Source organism: Penicillium nucicola, assembly GCF_028828085.1.
Source record: "Penicillium nucicola strain IBT 29836 chromosome Unknown utg000010l, whole genome shotgun sequence".
Classification (NCBI taxonomy): domain Eukaryota; kingdom Fungi; phylum Ascomycota; class Eurotiomycetes; order Eurotiales; family Aspergillaceae; genus Penicillium; species Penicillium nucicola.
The window spans coordinates 5,024,315-5,049,320 of NW_026643134.1; the positions used below are offsets into that span (position 1 = coordinate 5,024,315).

Sequence of the window (25,006 nt, forward strand, 5' to 3'; positions counted from 1 at the left end):
ATGGCGTGGACACCAGGACTGTGCACCAAATCAGGAGTTCTAGAAGTGTTTTAGATCTTGGCACAACCAAATATCCTATTTAGTCATATCCGACACTATATGCTAACAGGCGAGCATAGCTGATAGCTGAAAAGCGACCACGGATCTCCGTCCAAGCCAAACAAGCATGATTAAGCTTCCCTGGGACTCGGGGGCCCGTGCACCACCGCATCTCCGTCGGACTCCCCGAACATCGGTCTCATCTTTTTTCTTTCCTTTCTGGCCCCCCCGTGTTAATGCAATGACTATTACACATGGGATTGATTTCATCTCGCGTATCATGCGAGCCGGGGACATCAACTTCATGCCCTATTGCCGACTCTATCAGCCCCACTGGTCTTGTTATCATTTGGGTTAAGCTTCGTCTTGGCTCAATGTCTTCTTCTGGCAATGGCCTATTAGAAACCCCCGGGCTCGGTCTTTTCCGGCCAAGTTACATGGCACGGCACATGTTGTATCCACCAGGCATTTAGTGAGCGGACAACGAGGGTTGATTCGCCCGCTACTGAGCCTTATCTACGTGCAGCCACGGAGATAGCCCCCATTGAAGCTTAGCGTAGTCGTGGCGTGATAAGTCCGGGGTAGAACATCAACAGGCTAATATTGCTGCTCCAGGGCCTAGGGCCATTTTGCGTCCTCGAGGCATGCATGGAACTGGCGAAGAAAATTTACAATTGGTCACACGGCAGCGGCCCCTGTCACTCAATTTGGATTTCTGAGCCTATAAGTCGGAGGTGTTTGTCCACCACGCGAGTCTTGTTTCAACTCAACCTCTTCTTCTTCTTCTACCACTACATCCTTCACTTTTCGCTGCTTTGATCCGGCCTCGTCTTGCATTCTAAGATGGCCATTCAAGCTGTGAACAGGTCTTCGGACTCGCTCGCGATCCGTGATACTGAAGTCACCGTCGTCAAGACTGATGCGGAGAAGCCGTCCAAGAGCATCATCCCCGCCTCGTACGATCTTGGTCTCGGTGATGAGGACCCAACGGAGGAGGAACTCCACGGTCCCACTGCGCTGCGTCGTGTGTCTGCTCCTATTCCCTGGTCGGTCTACACCGTCGCTTTCGTCGAGCTATGCGAGCGATTCTCCTACTATGGAACCCAAGTTCTTTGTATGCCCATGAGATCCCTATGAGGGAGATGTCAAATTCTAACACGTATCTACAGACTCCAACTTTGTGAACCACTCTCTTCCCCTGCCTGCTCCTTATGGCCCCGCAGGCTCTCACCACGACACTGGAGCTGGTGGCTCCACTTCCCAGGGTGTTTCTGGAGCGTTGGGTAAGGGTCCTGAGACTGCGAATGGAATCAACACTTTCAACACATTCTGGTGCTACTGCGTTCCTCTTCTCGGTGCCTACATTGCTGATGAGCACTGGGGACGATACAAGACTATCTGCTGGTCTATCGGATTCGCCATTCTTGGCCATGTGATTCTTGTCATCTCGGCCATTCCTCCTGTCATTACCAACACCAGTGCTTGCTTCGGTGTCTTCATGCTCGGTGTGATTATCATGGGTTTCGGAACTGGTGGTTTCAAGCCCAACATCTCTGCCCTTGTCGTCGAGCAGATTCCAGCTGTGAATCTCAAAGTTCGCACCCTGCCATCCGGGGAACGTGTTGTAGTCGACCCAACTATCACCCAGAGTCGTATCTACCACTACTTCTATCTGTTCATTAACATCGGTGCCTTGGTCGGCCAGATCGGTATGGCCTATGCTGAGAAGTATGTCGGTTTCTGGCTTTCCTTCTTGCTGCCCACCCTCATGTTCATGACTACACCCTTCGTCATGTGGTGGGGTCGTGACCGTTACCGTCAGTCTCCCCCACAGGGCTCTGTCACATCCAAGGCCGTCAAGGCCATGATGTATGTTCTGCGCGAGCGCTGGTCCTGGAACCCGGTTGTCTTCTGGAAGCGTACTCACGATGGCACCCTCTGGGAGTCTGTCAAGCCCTCTAACATTGAGCCCCGATTCCGTCCTAAGTGGATGACCTTCGACGATGCCTGGGTGGACGAGGTCCGTCGTGGTTTCGCTGCCTGTGCCGTCTTCTGTTGGTATCCTCTCTACTGGCTGGCATATGGCCAGTTGACCAACAACTTCACCTCCCAGGCTAGTACCATGACCCTTCACGGTGTACCCAACGATGTGGTGAACAACCTGGATCCCTTCGCCCTGATCATCTTCATTCCCATTTGTGATGCACTGCTGTACCCCGGCCTGCGCAAGATGGGCATCCAATTCACCCCCATCAAGAAGATCACCGCTGGTTTCTGGCTGGCTGCGTTGGCTATGATCTGGGCTGCTGTCATCCAGTACTACATCTACAAGACCTCTCCCTGCGGTAACGATGCCAACAACTGCTACACTGAGGATGGAAGTGTCAACCCCTCTCCCCTGAACGTTTGGGCTCAGACCGGTTGCTATGTCCTGATTGCCTTCTCTGAGATTTTCGCCTCGATCACCTCGCTCGAGTACGCTTATTCCAAGGCTCCTCGTAACATGCGTTCCCTTGTCCAGGCTATCTCTCTCTTCACCAATGCCATCTCCGCTGCCATTGCCGAGGCACTTAACCCGCTCGCCAAGGATCCCCTGCTGATCTGGAACTACGGCGTCTTTGCTGTCCTCGCCTTTGTTGGTGGCTGTGGATTCCTCTGGCAGTTCTGGCAGCTTGACCAGGAGGAAGACGCCCTGAACAACTTGCCCGAGGGTCATGTGGAGGCCGATGAGAAGATGGCCCAGCTTGAAGCAGCTGAAATCGGACCTGTTCGGGGTTAGCTTTGATCATCTTGTCAATAGATACCCAGACAGAGCATACTGTATCTCTATGTTCATCGGATGTAGCGAATAATGAACAACGAATTAATTTACGTATCAACTCGATTTACCGGCCGCACCATCGGCCTCTTTCGCTTGCTGTACTTGAGATGCGTAGAGCTCAGAAAGTAGTGTCAAGGTAGCAAGGTTGAGCTCCCATCCTTCGGGAGGGAAGAATATAGTACCGATCAATACCAAGAAGTGCCCCAAATCACTTTTAAAAACACCTTGAAAACGGTGAAAAGAACGCAAGCAGTCGGTTGCCAATCATTTTTTGTTCAGAAGTTTTTCTTCTCCACAACTTTTCTATCGAGTGTCGATCGATCTCGATTTACCAATCGCGTTGCACTTGGTGCTTCTTGTGCAGGGCACAAATCGAGGAGCTATCACTTGCTTCCAGTGCAGTGCTCAAACCTGATCTCGACATAATGTCCACAGTCGTTCCAGTATTCGGTTCCACTTCGGACACATAACGAAAAAAATCACAGTCACATCTCCACCCACAACACACCGCTGCCAGCAGCAACCAGCAGCCAGCACAGCCAGCAGCAGCCACAACAGGACGCCTTGAAATGAGTGCCCGCTTTGAAACATTCACATGGTGTACTCCAATAATAGCCTCGGAAATGCAGATGCCTGGCACAATATGGGTATATCGGCTGTGCTTCAGGCTCTAGTCGAATCCACTTGCATACAGCAATCCCAATTAGGCCACTCGTGTTCGTATCGTACTCCCACGACGATCACGGCTGTGGCTGCTCTAACCTCAACCTAGCGTTAGGCAGTCCAATACAGGACAGTCTTGAGCTGTAAGGCGCTGGAAGGCCATCTCACCTCAGCCCTGCGCCTCGAGATGCACACAGGGATAGCAAGAATGTCTCAACGGAAGCCTCGGGGTCCTTTGATGTCACTACTCCACCATCTCAAAGTCCACTCGCTGCACCATGATTCGTGATCCCGGGGAACTAATCTGCACTATAAGCTCTGCTGAACATACCGAACTGCTTCCCTTGGCTGGGCATCCGGCATCCCCGGGTGCATAAGTATTCCACCCCCCTATCCCTTTGAGATCATCTTGACTTCACTCTCTATTGCATTTGTGAGAAGCCATGAAGACTTCCACGCTGATCAGTTCGGTCGCGCTCGGCTTTTTGCCTGGTGAGTAGCATTCTGTTTCCCTCGGTCGCGTTTTTTTCCAATTCTGCCCCTGCGAACACCTGTGGAGCACCTCCGTGACGATCATCATGAATTTCAATATGACTTCAACTCGATCTTTACGCGATCGCATAGCTGATCCGCTTCTTCCGCAGGTGCAATCGCTGCCCCAGGAGCTCTCAGCTCCAGTAATATCACTGTCGCAATCGCGGAACGAGCGTTGCCTAACGCGCCCGATGGATATACCCCTGACAATGTAACGTGCCCAACAACCCGACCGACAGTGCGCAGTGCCGCGAAGCTCTCCTTGCACGAGACGTCATGGCTGGAAGGCCGACGCAATAAGACTCTGTCGGCGATGAAGGATTTCTTCGGCCATGTGACAGTCGGCGACTTCGATGTTGTCAAATATCTCAACGACAACGCGAACAATGTTTCGGCTCTGCCTAATGTTGGAATTGCTGTTTCGGGCGGTGGTTACCGTGCGCTTATGAACGGCGCTGGAGCTATCAAGGCCTTTGATAGTCGTACTGAGAATGCTTCGACTAGTGGTCATCTAGGTGGTTTGCTGCAGTCTTCTACCTACCTGGCTGGTCTTAGTGGTGGTAGTTGGTTGCTTGGATCGATTTATATTAATAACTTCACTACCATTTCCAATTTGCAGACGCACAAGGATGGTGCTGTTTGGCAGTTTGGAAACTCCATTTTGGAGGGTCCTGATACTGGTGGTATCCAGCTTTTGGATTCTGCCAGTTATTATAAGGATATGATCGAGGCTGTTGATGGCAAGAGAGATGCTGGTTATGATGCTTCTCTCACTGATATCTGGTATGGTCTTACTGTATTCGCAGTTTTTGTTCTTGTTCTAACTTGAAACAGGGGTCGTGCGCTCTCTTACCAGATGTTCAATGCCACCAACGGAGGTATCGACTACACCTGGTCTTCCATTGCCGACACCAAGGACTTCCAGGATGGAAACTACCCGATGCCCCTGGTTGTTGCGGATGGTCGTAACCCTGGTGAGCTTGTTGTTGGAAGCAACTCCACCGTCTATGAGTTCAACCCTTGGGAATTCGGTACTTTTGACCCAACTGTCTTCGGCTTCGTTCCTTTGCAGTACCTCGGCTCTCGTTTCGTTGGTGGCTCGCTTGCAAGCAACGAGACCTGTGTCAGCGGCTTCGACAGCGCCGGTTTCATCATTGGAACCTCCTCCACTCTCTTCAATCAGTTCATCCTTCAGATCAACACTACCTCGCTCCCCGACTTCTTGAAGAACGTCTTCACCGACATTCTGGGCAAGCTCGACAGAGCTGATGACGATATCGCGTCCTACGACCCTAACCCTTTCTATCACTATAACAATGACACCTCTCCGTACGCCAGTCAGGCAATCCTGGACCTAGTCGACGGCGGCGAGGATTTGCAGAACATTCCTCTGCACCCCCTCATCCAGCCTGAGCGTCATGTTGATGTTATCTTCGCTGTCGACTCCTCCGCCGATACAACCTACTACTGGCCCAACGGTACCGCTCTTGTAGCTACCTACGAGCGCAGCCTGAACAGCAGTGGTATTGGAAATGGTACAGCCTTCCCTTCAATCCCCGACCAGAACACCTTTGTCAACCTAGGATTGAACACCCGCCCTACATTCTTCGGCTGTGACAGCTCCAACTTGACCGGCCCCGCGCCCCTTGTCGTCTACGTCCCCAATTCTCCTTACTCGACTTACTCCAACGTCTCCACCTTCCAACTGAGCACCGAAGATGCCCAGCGTGATGAAATTATTCTCAACGGTTACGAGGTTGCCACAATGGCCAACAGCACCCGTGACGGCAACTGGACTACTTGTGTTGGCTGTGCCATCCTCAGTCGTTCGTTCGAGCGTACTGGCACTACCCTCCCTGATATCTGTAACACGTGCTTCGACCGCTACTGCTGGAACGGCACTGTCAACTCCACCGAGCCAAACGCTTACGAGCCTGTCACTTTGATGGCCGACAGCGCCGCCTCCTCTGTCTTGCCTACCATTGTCTCCACGGCGGTTGCTGCCGGTATTGCCATGTTCACCATGCTCTAAGTAACACAAAAATATACCATTTGGAGTTGTGTTGTAAGTGCCGCCCTGCTTTCGCCTGGTTTGGGGCAGGCAACATATTTTGTTTATAATCATTAGCTTTCTGTCGACCTCATTCGATGAATATAGCGTGTAACGTTAATTTAGATGTGTACCAAAAATCTTTCTCCTTTTCAATCTCAATATAGTCAAATCTGGATGTGCTGCCCAGTAGTCTTCCCTCTCTAGGGTCTTTTCGAACAACTTCTTACTCTCGAACAAGATCAACCAAAACCCCTCCCACAAAGAACTAATTTAAATTGATTCCAATTCCTCTCCTGGTCGAGAATGTTACGACATAATATAAGCCGGTGTAGACGCTCGAACTACGGCCTCTGTCCAGCATGTTCGGACTTTATTTATCGTTTTGTCTATAAATACTGATTGCTGGATGTCGCAAGCGCCCAACAACAATTCGGCGGGTCTGGATTTGCCACCACGAGGGAAAAACATGGATAGCCAACTATATATCAGTCCTTTACCCGAGGATCCCAACCTGTCAAACGAGCTATAGTTCGGAACCACCAATGATTGGAACTGCATCCAGCCAATTGATATCATCTCTTCTGTATCTATACGTCGTTTATCATCTGACCCTTAATCCCCAATGACCCCTTGAGCAGTCTACAAAAGCATCCCAAGCAGTGGATTTCGGAGCTTTCGCTTAGCATCAATCTCACCTCGTTCAAACCACATCAAACACACACACAAATTTTCATATGTCTGGGATTAACAATTTCCAAACACTGCTTGACCAACAGGTCGGCACACTCCCAATCCGATCCTGGCCGACAGTAACGGGTAAGATGTCTTATCCTGCATCAGTGCAGCAGCAGTCCTAACGCCCGTTTCCATTAATAGACAGGTCAAAGAAGCAGAGGCCTATTCCAATCGCCTCCTTGCGATTCCAAGGTGCTGCTTGGGCTACTGCTGGTGGAAGCATGTATGCCACTTTGCATGGTGTCTATAGGATTTTTCGGAATTTCCGCGGATTCAAGTATTTCTAAAACTTGAGTGTTTTGAAATTGTCGTTCTCGAAAAGCGATTTTATGTTTGTATTTGACGATATCTCTGTTTTACGAATGGATTTAGCTGTGGTCAAGCTTTCATGGAACAAGTCATTAATTTGATCAAGACATAGAAATCATAGGCTAGCGCTGACTCTGCAGCAAGTTATGAATATCATGACAAGTGCCCATCAACAAAGATCTTGTCTATGAAGCACCACTATCAGCGACATTGTCACTCATGACGAACTCAACTTTATGATTTGAGAACTCACCAAAAGGGTATTTAAGCACTGAAGTCACAGGGCAGAGAACCGCAGCAATAGCCATGTCCAGCATCGAAGGCACCTTGGAAATCAATGTTGTGGCATCCATCGCTGGTACGCCACATCTCAGCGGTGAAGCCATAGGTTCCAGCGCTGGTCTCGTGGAAGCTTGAGAATAGTCAATTAACTGCGCAAAGGAAGCCGGGTTCGAATTATGAACTTACATGACGGCACATTCACTGCTGGTGCAGGAGTTGAACCCTCCATAAAGAGTACCAGAGTAGGTCGACCCGGTGTTATAGTCGGTAAGATAGATAATTTGGAATGTACCACCCTCGTTTGCCTCGTAGGCTGAAGCAGCCATTTGGCCATAAAAGGCGCTTGCTTGGTTGGCAAGAGCCAGGGCAGTTGCGCTCAACATCAGAGAGAACTTCATTTTGATAGGAAGAATGCGAGAAGAAGCTTGGTATGTGAAGAAGGTCTGGAAAGGCTGTGATTAATGAGTTCTTGGAAGGGAAGTTGGGGCTATTTATATGTTTTATTGTCGACAATCTCTGTGTATATCATATATACACCGTATTCGTTCTTCATCTCCGACATGCAGAATATGTCCAGCACTAATTTCTTAGTTTCACACCCGCAGAAAATGATATAAGCTAGGCTGCTTACTTTGGAGGCTAGTCATTGAACTAACTGGGACAGAGTAGAGTGTGGCTTTCTTAGGGTCAGTTCGGAGAGAGGATGCGAATGCTCCCAGACAGAGAAACTCGGTGGTCCTTACGATTTTGTGCGGATAATTGCCATGCCTCATGGACTTGATGTCCCGTTAAAGCTACAGTTTTACACTACTCACTGATTAGATATTGACCTCGTGCTTATTCCCTTGAAGTATTCCCATATACACATTACCACGATCGAAACGATGCGGAATGGCTTGGGTGGCGGTGAGGCATTCTAGTATCCCAAAGTCTCTCCGCAATAAGTCAGTATGGGGGCTAATCTTTCGTACTTTGATACCCAGGTCTGGCTGTGGTCTGAATGTGCGCATTGAATCCTACTCACGCAACGCCACCACAATCATTTTCGCAATTACTTTCCCACGAGCTGTGCCAGCTTGTGCTTGGCACGCATGTCGGCACAGTCGGCTTTATCGAGTGAAGCACAAGCTTTGTCATTTGTAAATCGTCGGCAATCGTTTACTCGTCGCGGGGTCATGTCCCAGAGCCTCTAATCATGCAAGAGGAGAGGGAAAAAAAGCTGCGGCATATCCCACTAGCGTCCGCTAGCTTCAAGATTCAATAATTCAATTCAACATGGCGGGTCACATCTCATAACCCTTTACAGCGAGGAACAAATCCCATCCAGTCGTTTTCCCTGCAAACACGGTGCATCTTTTTAGTTGACCCCACGCGCAGCTCGGTAACAGTTTGCCTAAGCGAGGCCGAAGGATGCGTTTGGCTTGTTTAGCCTATGACACTAGGCTGCTTACGTCAAAAATCAGATCCAAGATTAGCAACTAGTTAAGTTATGTTGTAAACATATCAACTACCTATTCAAAAGACCAGTCTTCCATTAGAATACAGTTTCATTTGTTTGAGTGCAAGCTTTGTCTCTGGTGTCAATGAATGGAAAAAGCTTCATATCGATCTCCACGAAATGAACGAGCTGCTAGGCTTGTTCCTACCTGTATGGAGGCGCGCCTAGTTCAATCTTGGCGCTTGGCACCTAGCGAGTTTGCTCGTGGCTAAAGCCCAGATAGGAAATGCCCGTGGATTGAACTACAGTACATAACACATTCCCCGAGCACGCAGCCACAGTCACTTACTATGATCTCTGTTGGGGCCATTTTCCTCATCTGGTAATTGTACTTTTATGGAATCCCTAGGAGGTCTGCTTTCTAATAGTTCATTAGAACTACCATTCTCATCAGTAATCACCTTCAATATTCCATATACCTAATGGTGTATCTCAAAGTGCCCTCTTTGAGGCGCTTTGTAGCATCGCATTGAATCCTCTGGGCTTCGTAACAAATCCCATGTGTTTGATTCTAGCAGGAAGAGGTTTCGAATGTAACGCTGCAAGGTGTATGCATGCAAGTGAGATATAGCGCCCCGACGCACGCGCAAAGTCAAAACAGGATATTCAGGTACAAATCTACTGTATAATGGGTGTATAGGGGGTACTCTAATTGGCGGGGGTTTAACGGCAAACATAAGCTGCATGTGCGATAGGGATGCTTAGCCAGTTCTTAAAGAAGCTTAGCGCAACAGCTCGTAGATCAAGATAAGTGAGATCCAGACCCTGCATTCTCAATCAAGCAGGTATGATGAAACGTTCTTCACTCGAGTGTGAGTTTGGATAAAAAATGTATCGATAGGCTGCAGTCAGAGGATTAACCAAGTAAGAACATAATTTCGGTGTCTTTATTCTAAGCATGTTCCACAAGGCTTGTGTAGTTACAGGCTGACTGCAGGCGCAGCCAAGCTGCTGAGGTGGCAGAATTTCCAAGAAAAACATAGGCGCCGTAAATGACTTGGCCGTATAAAAAAATAGACTCCTACCAGTCATCTTACCTCAGCAGCCACGGTTGCAGCCCTGGAGGATCCAAGGTGCAATGGTTCTAACATGCAAGTCCAGGTAAGACCCGGGGTGCGGACTTTTAGTTGATCCAGACACACTTTGGATTGAATCACGGAGTATCTATTATTCCTTGGGCTGACTCGACCTTAAGAATGCGAATTTCGGTAGGCTATAAAATACAAATATTAAATTCTCACCCTGTCAAGAATCCGTTGCTGGACTAAGGGCTCAAACTAGGAAAGCTTAATCATGAGATCCGGATTCTGGTTTCAAGCCCACTCTCAAGATGCGTCCATAGCTATGATCAAAAGCACAAAGCACTGAGGGTGATTTTGGTTTAAAAAAGTAATCGTGGCTGTCGATTCGGTAAGCAAGGTAAGAGCGATAACTTTCTTGTAGCTTGAGCTGGCTTGTTACGTGGAGTGCCTCGTTACGCATCAAGATACCAAAGCAGACTCAATCAGAAAGAGGATATACGGAGAAGACTCGAATGTAAGTAAAATGTATAATTGATCTCAAGAAAAGAATCTATATGTTTCCGGTGCAGAAGTTCTAGGAAGTACTTCGTGGTTTGACCTCACAAGCCGGCGGATAACTTAGTTTTCCGTAAGCTGCGCCGGTATCCGATAGAAGAGATGAAACTATCGTAGTCTCTTCCATATCAATGCATTGATGTTGTATCATTGCAAACATGTATCAGTTTGTTGAAAAGTCCTTCCCATTCCTGTCTCTAGTAACAAAGATGTTAGTAAACTATAATCGATGAACTGTTGGGCAATTTATGAAACTCACCAGTCTCGATATAATCTTTATATCTAACACAAACTCGAGGCAGGGTAAGTGCCTTGCATCGCGGAGATACCTAGGTGTCCTCTCCATGTGCCACTTCCATGTTGCATTGTCATGCACAGTGCCGAGGTGCTTCCGAGACCGTCCCAGGCATCGTCAAGAGCAGTAACCATGGTCTTGATCTCAGCAGTGGTATCACAGTTGCGTCCCGAGGCATAGAAGTAGTAGGAGTAACTGACTCCGTTATAGTCTTCGATGGTGCCTGTGACGCTGCTGCAGCTTCCGGCTTGACTTTTCTGATACATCTGGTTCGCAATTCCGAGGATCACAGCCTGGGACTTGTTGGAGTTGCTGAACTTGGTACTTCCGGATTTCTTGTTTGACTCAGAGACGGAGATTGAAGTTCTCTTCACAATTCCGATCTCATTTCGTTTGGCGGTTTCTTTGTCTTCATCCAGTTCCAGAACCGCGCTGCGGTCTTCCTCAAGCTCGAGAAAGCCAGCATCGCTCCTTTTAGCACCTGCATGATGGTCGGAGCAGGCGCTTTGGGGGTCGATACCAGAGCCAACGGTTGCCAGGCCAATGACTCCATGCCAAGTACCATGGTGATCAAAGTCAAGGCACACTGCAGAAGCGCCCTGAGAATGCAAGTCATCGAATGCGTCGGAGAGCTTTTTAGTGATAGTTTTAGCTCGCTGAGTGCTATCACAGTTTGACCCAGTTGTATAAGAGTACACGTAGTACTTATAGCCGACTCCATCGTCTCCTGTCTTTTGAATCGTCGCTGACTTTCCACAGACCTTTTGCGCGTCTGGCTTGCTGCTGTACCAGCTGGTAATAACGTTGGCAATTCCAGTAATCACAAGGCCAACCGAAGAAGCTGCTCCAATAATTGCTCCACCTTCCCATTTATGGACGATAGTATACTCATCGCTAGTTCGGACTGCTAGCTCCGAAGACTCTTTCTCATTGGTTTGGATTGTCTCAACTGCAAGTGCTGAACAAACAGTCTGCATAGACAGCAAAGCAACGAGGATGGAGCCAAAATGATCCGAGACGTTTTTGAACATAGTTGCGATATGACCAAGACTCTGATGTCCGTGTAATTTGGATGGTACCTATACCTAGTTAGCAAGACCCCCGAACATACAAACAGAACAGTAACTTGCGTACTGGGAAGAAGATGAACGTGAAGTTCGAGAGAATAGGAACCGAAGACAATCACAAACACGATTGAATGCCCGAGTGCCTCTGGTGAATTGCTCAGAGAATACGAGGGCCGATGCCTTTTTATATGCCAACAACGACACTGAGATGATATCGAGCTTACTTTCCTCATCTGGCAAAGCATCTCACTATCTATGGAGCTCTGGTAGATGTCTCATTCTCATAGGGTCATTTCCATATCTATATTAAGAGTGAAGAATAGACCCCAAAGTGCCCTTTTGTGGATCACACGAAACTTGTTGTCAACGCCAAAGAATTTGGGGGCGATATTGGTCCTGTGCAAGTGACTCTCCCATGTCTGGACGTCTTCTATGTCTATGAATTATCAGGCAGATAGAAAAATGGACATATCATCTGGGCGAGACTGAGCGATACTAAGCCTGAACAATGGGCCATAGGATGCCTTTTTTGTTCTTCTTCTCTGCAGTATGAATATGAAGTGCAAGTCCAACGTTACAATCTCACCTCAAAGTCCCACTTTTTTGCTGCGAAACTGAAGAGTGCTCAGGTGATGAAACCCGATATAGAGAGAGAGCAGACGCCGAACAGTGGCCGAACAGTGGAGACAAGCCATAGTGGAGCCCGTGCCCTGAAAGTGCCAATCCCGCTTACTGGGGGCGACGCTCAAGGCTTTCAGGGTATCTGCAGAGCTAGACAGCTTATGAGCTAGTTGGTGAAAACCTGATATCAAGTAGGTTTGTGACATCACCTTTCTCAAGAACTCAAGAAAATGTATCTGCAAGGGTTTGCAAGGCTCGGAAATGATCAAGAGAGCAACGATTGCCTGTGTTTCATGAAACAGAAACAATGAGGAGCACACTGCAACGAATTTCCATGCATTGTTCCTTCTGTATCCTCCCCAATGATCAGACCAAGTTTTTTTCTGAAACGCATCATATCGCCGGGCTGATGTACTGTACTGTGTATTAGACTCCTTGTTCCTATCACGCCCCACATCCCTGCAGACTTCCAACAAACTATTTCACGCTAGGTATAGATCGGGGAATCCCGAACCCTACAGTGGTGGCATTGTCGATCTCATCAGCCACTTAATATGCACCTATATTCGAGACATGGGGCCGAAAAGTACTGATATATGGCCACCGGAGGATGCCAAGTAATTCTTCCAGTGGGGGCCAAAACAACGGTCTTCGGTTTTCGGAGTCAAGCAGATGCCCTTGAAAGGCGATAAAACGACATGAAAGCTACTTTTCGACTCTCTGCTGCGGAAAACCGCACAAAAACGGCACCTGCATCAAGTACTGTACAACGTTCTTTACTTCGTGGGGTCCAATTCATGTTTCACGCGCTCTCGAGGCGCGCTTCCCAGAGTGGAACCATAGTCATTGCGACATTGTGTATCCTCTGAGGTTACTTTCCTGCCTGATAGCGGAGTGTTGCTCCATTCACTTCCAGAATCTTTTGACAGGATTTATTGTCAAATACCAAAGGTGCATTGGCCTACATCTGCTGTAACCTGAATTTACCCCAATTGAAAACAGAGGTAATCTATGTATGTCCGGCTATAGGAAATTTCATGTAATCAGCATTTCTGCAAGGTGCTTCCATGGATAATCCCATACTCTGCCACATATTCCGTCTAGATTCTGTGCACGCAGAGAAATTCGACAGCTACCTTGACTTTGCATTTGGTCGAGTGTGTATGGCTCCCAGTGCTTAATCACTATTCATGTTCTGGATTCTCTCTCTGAAGGATAAGGCGGGTAGGTGATAATCATTATTCTCGGTGTGAGATCCGGTGGGGTAGCGAATGTCTTCACAGTGAAACCTACACATAAACATCTAAATCTCCTGGCGTAGGGGCATATTGTGAAAGATTTTCCCATAGTTCAAGCTCTTGGGGTTGAGACATGTAATGATTTTGGTATGGTACAGTTTAATCTACAGAGGATCAAGGCCTGATCTGTCAGCATAGGTGTGCGATACCAATTGTGGCAGGCATTCAATGAAGAAAGTGACGAAAGGGAGCAAGAGCCATGAAGAGCACTAACGAGAACCATATTAGACGACCGGGTTAGCCTTCTACAGCAGTAAACTGAAGCACAGCTTTCGCAATGTATAGTAAGATGAAGATGCATACGGGGAGTGGAAGAAACGGAGTAGGCATAGATCAAGCCAGATTGTCAGATCTCTGCCTAGGACCTTCATGGCAAATACGGTAATTTCGCTTCCTAGGTAGCCAGCTCAACAGTCATCATTATGATCTCTGCACATTGTAACGATTAACACATCTCGTTCATCATTCTATCTATACCCTAGATATCATGACTTTCAACGAGTGTACTATACTCACAATGTTGGGTAATTAGTTCAGAGGATACCAGGGAGCAAGGATATATATTGGTAATATGAGATACGAAATGAAAGATTTCCATATTAGATTTGTTAAAGTCTTACCGAAATATTTCTAGCATAACAACGATTATCAGATATGAGATTGCGCATGCAAAATTCCGTCAACATTAACTTGTAAGTTCAGTTCCTCTATCATGTTGAGCCAAGTTTGTGGTGGTGCTATTGACGCATTAGGTCACGTGCCAGTTGCTATAGAAACCACGCCACAATAAGCAATTCGGAACGGCCTCCACAGTGGATTATTTGCTCTGCCTTGCTTCTTCTTTCATGCAATTAATTTGACAACCTCGGTACCTGCGACATTTCGAAGTCCGGACCGACTTCCAATTTCGACAATCCCAACCCGTCATGAGTGTCGCGTGCCGATAACTACGATCACCGGTAATAGACAACGCGCAACAATAACATCATGGCGCGTGCTGCAGTGATCCCCCCCCCCCGCCAACCGAGCTGGGCGAACCTCCACCAAGTCAACAGCTGCAGCCGACGCGAAGAAGAAAACCGTTCGAAAGGCTACACCAGCCAGACCAACCGCGACCACACCAACCAACTTTGATTCGGATGATACGGACGATGAGTTGGGCTTCATTGCCACTAAGCCTGCGAAATCTCAAGGACGTCCCCCTGGCCGTCCAGCAGTCAAATCTAAGACGACTATCAGTAGTCGCAGCAAGAAAGCAACGCCAGAGCCGATTACCGAAAAGCCAAATGCGAGCACAGTGGACGAAGATGGGTCCGGGCAGCAAACAGATGCACCCAAGAAACGACCCGGCAGACCACGAAAGAACCAACCCGTGAAAGAAACCCCTTCCGGAAAGCCAGAAACTGCACCCAAACCCAGGGGTCGACCAAGAGCTGGAACACCCGCCAAGGCCTCGGCGACCCGTGAAACCGCAGCATCCAGCAGGAGAACACGAGGCGTGACTGAAGTCACTGAGGAGAAAAGGCCGAATCAGATCACAATTGCGACGAACTCTACTGCTATGCGATCCAATTTGCTTCGTGGACCCGCCAAGAAGAAGACGGTCACGTTTCAAGACATGTCTGAATCCGAAGAGGAAGAGCCGAGTGCCCCTACGTCGCCGGCAGTTGGTCGCAAAAAGCCAGCTGCCAAGGTCGCCAGCACTGGAAAGACTGGTCTTAAGGCGACGCCAGTTCGGAAACCTGCGACAGCAGCCACACGAGGACGGAAGGCAGCTGGACCCAAGAAAGCCGCGACCAAGCCATTGTCCCCCAAGAAGACCAAACAGATGGGCAATACCCTATCAGCATACACCAGCTCCGACGGAGAAGATGACGAGTTGAATACACTGAAGGACATTGTCAAGAGTCCCGTCAGGCTTGTTGTGCATTCACCTGTCAAGCACGGGCTGGAAACGACTGGACTTAGCTCCCCTGTACGGAAAATTAACTTCACTCCCAAGAAGGCGTCCAGCTTTGTTGACGAAAATGGCGAACCGAAACTACCAACCCCCAAACACGGATCAGAAGGCACCAGCCTCAGCTCTCCAGTCCGACGAATCAACTTTACGCCAAATCGCAGCCAGAACACGGTGGCCGACAGTGGTCATCTCCCTCTTCCGGCTGCAAATGCCGTTGATTTCACTGATTCAGTGTTCATGTGTAGCCCCGCTAGACGACCGCCGCCAACCTCGTCCCCATTCAAATTCTCCCTGCGAGATAGTCAGAGAGGAGGCTCACTCTTCCGGGACTCAGCAAACGCGACTGCGGCACCCGACTTTGCCCCATCTCATACATCTCCCCTCAAAAGCTCCCCAAAGAAAGGAAATTTGGGTGCTTCTTTCTCGCAGTCACCGTTCAAAAGCTCCACTCCAGCAGTTCCAGCTCGGACTCCCTTGTTCCAAAGCCCAGCTAAGAGAATAGCTTCTCCATTGAAGAGCTCAATATTCTCTACTCGCGCCTCAGTAATTCAGTCCCCCGCTACACCGGAACAAGGAACACCCTCGAAGCCATTGGAAATTGAGCGAACTACCCCCAAATATTCGCCGAGGGCTGAAGAACAGGATCAGTCTGCCGTTGACAAGGACTCGGAGATGGTCGAGGATGTGGCTCGAGATGTCTTTGGAATTGAGCTCTCGTTTGAGAATAGCCCCTCAGAATCCCCTCTCCAAGCTGATAAGCTCGAATTTCAGGAGGCGGAAGAGGCAAATCAGGACGAGATCGATCCTATCTTTACCGACATGGAGATTGAAGAACAAGACTCAGTTCCTGAAGAGGCCGAGGATGTCGAAGACGGTTTCAACTATGAGTACGAAGAACCCGAAACAGTTTGCTTCGACGCCATGGAGGAGGCGGAACTGGAAGCCGGTCACTTGTACGACCAAGACATGGAACAAGACTCGGGCTATGAACATGCTGAAGATCCACAAGCGCATTCTGTGTATGACTATGAAGAGGTTGACACCATTTGCTTTGATGCCATGGAAGATGCAGAAATGGATGCCTATGAATCACGCAGCGAACAGGTCCAAGTCACAGAAAGTTCCCTAGACGACGAACAATCTTTGGACAAACAGGATTCAGTGCTGGAAGATCAAACCGACGAGGGAGAAATCGAAGACCTGATTACTCCTGGATCTCCAGATTTAGTCTCCGAATCAGCGCAAGCCCCAGAAAGACCAGTGCAAAACGGTTCTGACGAAGCTGCTTCGCAACTTGAACCATCATCTGATTTGGGTTCCCTTGAGGATGTTGAAGCTTTCGACGAACAAGAGGAACATGATGCGAGTAGCATTATCACCAATTCCGAAGAAGAGCAACAACCCATTGGCCAAGAGACTCAGACGGAGGAGACCGAGTACTCTCCTATTCGACCTTTTGCATTCGATATATCCACACCCGAGCCCACGTCACCCTCCATTGCCAGCGAAGAAAATGAGTTTGGCAGCCCCCTGCAAAGGATGTATGCGACTCCCTCACCCGTGTCGATGCCACAGATCGGTTCATTTACTCCACCGACCATGGATCGCCCGGACAACATGGAGAATGATGACCCCACTCCTCGCGCAAGGAATGCCAGTGCTGGCATGCGCTTGGGCGAGATAAGTGAGCCATCTCCAAGCGTTCAGGTTGATAGCCCTACGTTGATGACACCCAGTCTCTTCAACACTCCAAGTGTTGTTGATAATCGGCAATCGCCCCTCGACGCTGGCCTGGGCTTCACACCCCTAGCACATAAGTTTGGCTGCTGGGAGACCAATACACCATCGCAAAGGAGGTCCCTGCGTCCTCGCCGTCGTGGAGTTTTCTCTCTAGTAGGACCATTGGATCGCACCAAGACAGAAACTCCCGTGCAGTCCAGTGCAGTCTCATATCCTGATTTGTCTAACAGTCCGTTGGCAAATACCCCTTCTTTGTTCGCAGAACTGCCCCTCCAGCCTCAAAGTGAAGGTACTAGCGTAAGCCCCGAGCAAGATCAGACCCCACAGCCTTCTTCAATCTATGAAGAAGATGCATTGATTCAATCACCGAGCAAAGACACGGAGATCTATGAAGATCCTAGTATGGACATTTTGGAGGACGACAATCAGGAACAAACGACTGTGAATGACCACACTGCTGCTGAACCCCAGTTCTATGAGCAAGAAAATCTTGACGAGGACAAGGAGAATTGCGACTTTAACATTCTTCCTGCCACCCCGATGAAAACCAAGTCGGAAGAGATGCGCACCGTCCATACAGTGTCGAAGGTGCCTTTGAAAGCAGAAGGAGAAGTATCACCTATAAAATTATCACGGAAGAGAGGCCTGTCAATGTCAAACATGTCTCCCACTCGGTCATCTCCCCGAGTGCGCAAGCCAACCTTCATGCCACCGGAAGAAAACATACCTGTTCTTTCTCCTGCTCGCAGGCAATCGCGGGCAAACAGAAGTCCTTCACCAAAACGACGCCTAAGCACCGCTCGACGCAGCAGTGGGAAGTCCGCAGCCACGGCATCACCAAGTGAACATGCTGCAACTCAAAGCCCTGCCAAGAAAGCCCGCAGGAGCATGAGCAGTAGCCCGCAAGCTCTGCATGGTGCAGTTGTGCACGTCGATGTCCACACCACCGAGGGTGAAGATGCATCTGGTATCTTCGTCGAGCTATTGCAGCAGATGGGAGCTCGATGCGTCAAGTCTTGGTCTTGGAACCCAGCATCAAACCATTCCGATGTTGACGGCGCCGAATCAAAAGAATCGAGGGTTGGAATCACACATGTTGTGTACAAGGATGGTGGCTTGCGGACGTTGGAGAAAGTGAAGAAAGCAAGAGGCCTCGTAAAGTGCGTTGGAGTCGGCTGGGTTCTTGAGTAAGTCATCAATTTATTCATATTTGGAAGCATTCCTCTAACTAGTCCAAGTTGTGAACGGGAAAATCAATGGCTCGACGAGACACCCTACGCTGTTGACAGCTCCATTGTCCCGCGTGGAGGCGCTAAGCGCCGCAAAAGCATGGAGCCTCGTGCGTTGAGCAATGTCAACGGCACTCTCGTGCGTATATCCGAGTCTTCCGCTCCCTCCGCCAGTGGACGTCGCAGCGGTGTAGACCAGGGCGCTGTCGATGGTTTCCGCAAGATCACTCCCCCGACCCATCAGCAAGAAGCCCCGTCAACCCCCACACAGCAGTCAAACCCTGCTGACTACGGATTCCCCGCTACTCCTGGCTACAACTTTGCCAACCTTGACGCCATTGGCATGTCGCCCGCTACTCCATACTTCCTCGCCAACCGTAACAAGCTTGTGCAGCAATCTTGCCCCCTAAGCAAAGCAACCGCGGATTGTTCCCTGGTGCCAAGCCCTCGAGCATCCTGGAAGATGAGGATGATGATGACCCCAGACGCAAGCAGCGTTTCCGCATGGAAGCTGCTCGCCGTAAGAGTCTTGTTCACAAGCCTGCCGTTGCTAGCCCGCTTCGTCGGTGATGGCATTCAATTGGTTTTCTGTGCTTTTTGTAAACTTTGCTAGTCGCTGTACATATGGGGACTACTTTCTTTTGGTGTTTCATTCTTGGGAGTAGGTCGGGGTGTTCTTGCATTGTCCCACGCGTCTTTGTCATTTGGCTCTTATGCCGTCCAATGATTTGAATAAGTTACTTTTGATTTTTTTTAACTTTCGATATCCCCATTTAACTTGAAATCATTGATTGTATTGATTAACACCAACACTTGGCTTTCCGAAAATAGTTGTTACTTTTTGTGTCCAAGAAACCGAATATAACTCTGACCATGCAGCACTCTAGCTAAAGGATATCAATACTCAGACTCTTCGCGATAGAATCCAGCAACCAAGAAAGCAAGCTCCAAAGCTTGCTTCTCATTCAACCGTGGATCACAGAAAGTAGTATATCGCTCTCCAAGGTCATCCTCAGTCAACCCGGCTGCACCACCCACACACTCGGTAACAGCCTCGCCAGTCAACTCAAGATGCATACCACCCAAGAACGAGCCAGCAGCCCGATGAATCTCCAGCGCCTGTCGCAACTCAGACAAGATATCCGTGAAATGACGTGTCTTCACCCCTGACGGCGTACTCTGCGTATTGCCGTGCATGGGGTCACACTGCCAGACAGGAATATGACCAGAAGCCTGCACCGCGGCAATATGACCCGGCAAGAAGTTTGCGATCTTCGAAGCACCATATCGTGAGATCAAAGTCACCTTGCCGATCTCGCGCTCGGGGTTGACGACATTCAGCAAGTTCACTAGCTCATCGGAGGTCATACTAGGCCCGATCTTGATTCCGACGGGGTTGGCAATGCCGCGGAAGAACTCGACGTGTGCGCCCTCTAGTTGGCGTGTTCTATCGCCGATCCAGAGGAAATGGCTGGATGTTGCGTAGTAGCCGGAGTCGGGGGCGGTTGGGTTAGCTGAGGTTATGGAGGGCGGGTGTCGGAGGAGTCGAGTGAGGCTTTGCTCGTATTCGAGTGAGAGGCCTTCGTGGCTGGTGAAGATATCTGCTGTTTCCACACCGCGATCTTTGTCGATTCCTACTGTCCGCATGAAGCGCAGGGCATCTTTGACTGCGCTTACCGTGTGCTCGTATTTCTCTTTGATTGAGGGTGTAATTACGTGTCCCAAGCCCCAGTCCAAGGGAGAGTGCAGGTCTGCTAGTCCGGATGAAAGGGAGGCACGCAGGTAGTTCAATGTTGCTGCCGAGTGGAAGTATGCTGAGACCAGACGAGATGGGTCTGGTTGGCGAGATTGGGGGTCAGCGTCAAAGCCATTGATGTTGTCGCCGCGGAAAGAGGGCATTTCCACGCCATTGACTATTTCTGTTGAGCTTGAGCGTGGCCTGATTTATGTCAGTTTGGAAATGTTTATCTTCGATCCAAGTGACTTACTTGGCAAATTGACCTGCAATGCGGGCAATACGAATGACGGGTTTATTGGCACCTGTTAATTTTCAGTTAGCACGTGTTTTTTCCGTATGATAGGTCTAGAAATACCCCAAATCAACACCAAGCTCATTTGTAACAGTAGCTTGACCTTGGCTTCAATCATGTCTTGATTACAATAGTCGAACAGCTCCGCACAATCACCTAAGCAGCACAATTAGTCTTGTGTTCGACAGTGACGCGGTCGTTGATCAACGCACCACCTTGTAAAACGAAAGCCTTGCCCAGAGCAACATTTCGCAAATTCTCCTTGAGATGAATGATCTACAGTTTTGGTCAGATCTTATCTCAATGCTGATCAAAGTCAAGGACCTACTTCTCGAGTTGTTACAAGAGGCGGTAGTTTCTGCAGCTTCAAGAGGGAGTCTTTCAACCCCTGGCGATCTTCATAAATGACATCTTGCTTGATAGGCTTTCGTGTCCACGCTGAGACCAGTCAGTAACAACGAAGATTGGAACCAGATTGAATGAGCTCTTACAACTTGGGGTCCATTCAGTCATGGCGGTGAGTAGCCCAAAGGGTGGGGTGACAGAGTGGGTATTATTATGGGGATGAGCTGCTTCCTCTGATCGTCAAGAATTCACAACAAGTCAGACTCAGTCACAAACAGATGTTTTCGAAGGACAAAAACACGAAGAAATGACCTCGCAGTCGCTTTAATGGCCAGTGTGCAGGGTAACGTGATAGCCACGTGCACTGGGCGCTTATTCACGGAGATGACTCATGTGATGCCTGGATGCCTGGAAGGTCAGGCGTCTCCACAGCAATATCTTGTCTCAGTTTTACCATCCATGGATATCACTCAAGACTGTTTACTTTGTGGCTCAAGTATTCATTATGTAAATCAGAAATATCACATGTAACTTTGTTCCCTTACGCCCTGCTCATTGTTCCACAATTGAGCTGGTCAGATCGATGTCTCTTTGCCAGATGCGTTTTCTCATCCTCAACTACAAGGCGCCTGAGTCAGAGGTGGTCATGTTGATAACCACATTTGTACAAAGATCAAATTGATCTAGGTGAATCAACCTTTGCTGTTCTTGAGAGAGCACAGTTAATGTACTTGGCGCTCAATTGAACAACTTCGCCTGACCTTCTAGATCGCTCGGTGTCATTGACCCACATCTCGATAGAGACTGGACGTTATGGAAATCTTCAGACCACATTGAGTCTCCAGAATTAAGTTAATATCAATAGTATAATCCTACAACGTTCGTGCTGAGACCACAACCCACGCCTATTCTATCATAAGGTATCCTGACCCGAGGATCCTAACAAGCTGGTCTTGAACTTACGGGTAAGATTTAAACGTATAATCTGACGAAATGTTCGTCTGAACATCACGTTGCCTCGTAAAGAGAATTTGACGAGCGAGACTACTTTGGCCTTCATTTGACGCCGAAATCAAAACTCTACTTTCGGACCCATTTGAGGTAAATTAGAGCAATCTGACCTGTCGTGGGCATAGAAAACCCGCATGAGAGGGTAAAGGCGAAAGTAATGCTCCAGACCAGTGGAGTCGACCAAACCAAGAATTAGATGTGATAACCCAAAGTCAATTGTCAGGGCAAGACTGGGAATAGTCGAGATCGGAGCTCGGAGCCTAAAAAAGGGGCGTTGCAATCTCCACGCTGACGGAAAACAAACGAATTCGAGCCATGGCGTTTTTCTGTCGAATGTGGCGGACCAATCTATTTCCGAACAGGCAACCCTGCAGGAGCCTATGGCTAGAAACAGGTAGAAAACAGGGAGCCCCATACGTGCAAAGGGGGCTATTGGACAGGTCTCTCCCCTAAAGTTGGCTGGGTTTAGTGCGCTCGTTTGAGTTTTGCTTGTTTGGCGCTAGTTGAGGCCGAACGTGGGCCGGACCCCCGAACAGAGCCCCAAAAGATTCTATGCTGATGCCCTATTTAACCTCCCTGTTTTCTTTGTTTTTTCTCCTATTCACCCTCAAATACCCAACCCTCAAAATGCAGTACAAGGTGCTCGTTCCTCTTCTCCTCGCCGCTACGGCTCTGGCTGCCCCTGCTCCGGATGCCACCGGTACATCCTCCAGCGAAGAGACTTCCGACAGTGATGATAGCTACGATCTTGCTGATGTGCCCAGCTCCATCATGAGCGTTCTGGCCACCGCCATTCCATCGTCGTGGTACGATGACATTCTGGACCCAGAATCTCGCTCCGCCATCATCAGCGAGGCTGCGGCTGGTACCTACCCAGCTTGGTACAACTCGCTTCCCGGCAGTGTCAAGGCCTGGGCCACTTCTCAGTTCGACGATGAGATTATTGGAGCTTCAGCTACTGCTGCTAGCATCTCTGAGACCGCTGTTGGCAGCGCTTCCCAGACTGCCGCTAGTACTGTTGCTGAAACTGGCAGCTCCCAGGCCGCTGGCAACACTGTCAGTGAGACTGCCAGCCAGACCGCCAGCCAGACTGCTTCTTCATCTGGTAGCGAGACCACCTCTGGCTCTTCCTCCTCTTCCGACGCTAGCTCTAGCTCTGCCTCGGCTTCTGCCTCCTCTTCCCAGTCCACCGGTGGTGCTCCTGCCCCTACTGGTGCTGTTGCCATGAGCTTTGCTGGTGCAGCTGGTGTTCTGGCCCTTGCCCTTGCTCTGTAAAGTCCGACCATGTGACTTTTCTATGCATGCTAATCTTCATACCGGGGTTGACTTTCTGAGTATCCCTGCTTTCACAAATCAAGTCATTTTGGCTGCTTCTGTGTGTATATAAAATAAACCTATATAGTCGTTTTCTAATTCATATTCCCCATATCACAATCCTCTGGTCTATATTTTCTTTTGCTTGACTTCCCTGGAGAGATTAGCCGTCGCTACCTTCACCATGCTAGATTATCATCTCGCGGGTATCAAGACATCTCATCAGTCAATCGTAATCTCCAACGTTCCATGTAATGGAATTGGGCACGAAGATCAGAGTTGTAGCAAACCAGAAGCCTCGTACTAACAGCGAAATCCTGCAAAACATCATTCATGCCTTCAATGTCCCACTCAAGGGTTTGTTTGAGAATGATCAAGGCACAGACCAAAGTAGCACAATTTCTGGCAAAGTGACATGAAGTAGTCAGGGCATACTGATGAACCCATCATGTCGTTTGGAGTGCAGCTTTGTATACTTCGTACCGCAATTTTAGTTTTCGTTACAATATCACGGAGATGACCGATCTGATTTAATGCCTTGTAGCGTCTATTTTTGAGCTACTTCCTCTAGAAAGAAGAACATTAATTGTCCTTTAATGAGCCTGTCAACTGGCACCAGTATTCATGATAAACCCGCCTCCCAGTGAGTCTGATGTTTTGCATTCAATGTTAGACTAAAGAATGAACCCCCTGTTTGATAATCACGAGGTATGACGTTGTAGGAGCTAAAGTGAATGAAGGATGGAAGTTGGAGCGCGTATTGTGAGCTAGTATATTCTTTTCGGTGAAGATGCGATGAGAGGGAGTAAGCATTACTATTGTCAACTGGTAGCAAACGCTTAGGGAAGATAAGGGAAAGGAAAGCTTATCCCATTCAAAGGGGGTGCAGGTGCCTCTAAAAGGCACCTGGCGTGCTGACAAAAGTAAACTAGCTGCCCTAGGGTAGTCAATGTTAATGTCAACTGATTCTGGGAGGGGAGTTTTCGCTTGAAAAATAACTCTCGACCATTGAGCTTGTCTACTAGGTGATCCAGCTGCCCCTAATGAGTTTTACGCCCCTTTACTTGCCCGATATATCCTAAGCAGTAACGATAATTAGAAAATACTCAATCGCAGCATGATCCTGATAGGGCTCCCTAAGAGCTCTTGAACTATTCGTAAATCCACAATGATGAGTGAGATGGAAATAGATCCCAGGAGCTTAAGTGCTAATGCTGAAAGTCAAAGTCTACAAACGAAACACCGATCCCTTCTAGAGTGATATATGTCCTGAGCAGTTCTTTCAGGTCTTATGAACTCTGCTCTTAAGTTAAGCAACCGTCAGTATTCCAGGTCTGCTTCTATTTAGCAGATTGTCTGATGCAGCAAAGAAACCCGATAACGTAGTGAGTTTTCGATGCTTCTTACCTAATGAGAGTTCCAAGGTCGTTTCCTGCATATCCTCGAGCTCTGAGTCTGTTATAAATGGTCAAACCCTAAATGGGAGGATTCAAGTGACTCTCATTCTTTCACGGGGAGCGCGAGAATTTGCAGGAGGCCTGTGGCTGACTGAATCTAGTAGCATTCATTACACCGAGAACTAAGA

The 25,006-nt window shown here is 48.7% G+C and overlaps 7 protein-coding genes across 7 annotated transcripts; 4 read left to right on the top strand and 3 right to left on the bottom strand.

Annotated features, from left to right (window-relative positions):
• Positions 1-882: 882 nt before the first annotated feature.
• N7511_010473 (uncharacterized protein) lies at positions 883-2,818 on the top strand (the record flags this gene model as incomplete). Its single annotated transcript, XM_057132850.1, has 2 exons — positions 883-1,153; positions 1,209-2,818. The coding sequence occupies 2 exons, from the start codon at positions 883-885 to the stop codon at positions 2,816-2,818; spliced, it is 1,881 nt and encodes a 626-aa protein (XP_056980838.1).
• A 1,148-nt stretch (positions 2,819-3,966) lies between these two features.
• Positions 3,967-6,089, top strand: N7511_010474 (lysophospholipase family protein; the record flags this gene model as incomplete). The annotated part of the gene is made up of 3 exons (XM_057132851.1): positions 3,967-4,015; positions 4,168-4,840; positions 4,892-6,089. The coding sequence occupies 3 exons, from the start codon at positions 3,967-3,969 to the stop codon at positions 6,087-6,089; spliced, it is 1,920 nt and encodes a 639-aa protein (XP_056980839.1).
• Positions 6,090-7,418: 1,329 nt separating this feature from the next.
• Positions 7,419-7,834, bottom strand: N7511_010475 (uncharacterized protein; the record flags this gene model as incomplete). Its single annotated transcript, XM_057132852.1, has 2 exons — positions 7,419-7,566; positions 7,623-7,834. 2 exons carry the CDS (start codon positions 7,832-7,834, stop codon positions 7,419-7,421), a joined length of 360 nt encoding a protein of 119 aa, XP_056980840.1.
• Positions 7,835-10,793: 2,959 nt separating this feature from the next.
• Positions 10,794-11,837, bottom strand: N7511_010476 (uncharacterized protein; the record flags this gene model as incomplete). The annotated part of the gene is made up of 1 exon (XM_057132853.1): positions 10,794-11,837. The coding sequence occupies one exon, from the start codon at positions 11,835-11,837 to the stop codon at positions 10,794-10,796; it is 1,044 nt and encodes a 347-aa protein (XP_056980841.1).
• Positions 11,838-14,779: 2,942 nt separating this feature from the next.
• On the top strand, positions 14,780-19,291 carry N7511_010477 (uncharacterized protein; the record flags this gene model as incomplete). The annotated part of the gene is made up of 4 exons (XM_057132854.1): positions 14,780-14,794; positions 14,841-18,679; positions 18,731-19,062; positions 19,116-19,291. The coding sequence occupies 4 exons, from the start codon at positions 14,780-14,782 to the stop codon at positions 19,289-19,291; spliced, it is 4,362 nt and encodes a 1,453-aa protein (XP_056980842.1).
• Positions 19,292-19,618: 327 nt separating this feature from the next.
• Positions 19,619-21,264, bottom strand: N7511_010478 (3-deoxy-7-phosphoheptulonate synthase class II; the record flags this gene model as incomplete). The annotated part of the gene is made up of 6 exons (XM_057132855.1): positions 19,619-20,660; positions 20,710-20,761; positions 20,815-20,907; positions 20,964-21,027; positions 21,080-21,189; positions 21,243-21,264. 6 exons carry the CDS (start codon positions 21,262-21,264, stop codon positions 19,619-19,621), a joined length of 1,383 nt encoding a protein of 460 aa, XP_056980843.1.
• A 1,470-nt stretch (positions 21,265-22,734) lies between these two features.
• Positions 22,735-23,382, top strand: N7511_010479 (uncharacterized protein; the record flags this gene model as incomplete). Its single annotated transcript, XM_057132856.1, has 1 exon — positions 22,735-23,382. One exon carries the CDS (start codon positions 22,735-22,737, stop codon positions 23,380-23,382), a length of 648 nt encoding a protein of 215 aa, XP_056980844.1.
• Positions 23,383-25,006: the final 1,624 nt, after the last annotated feature.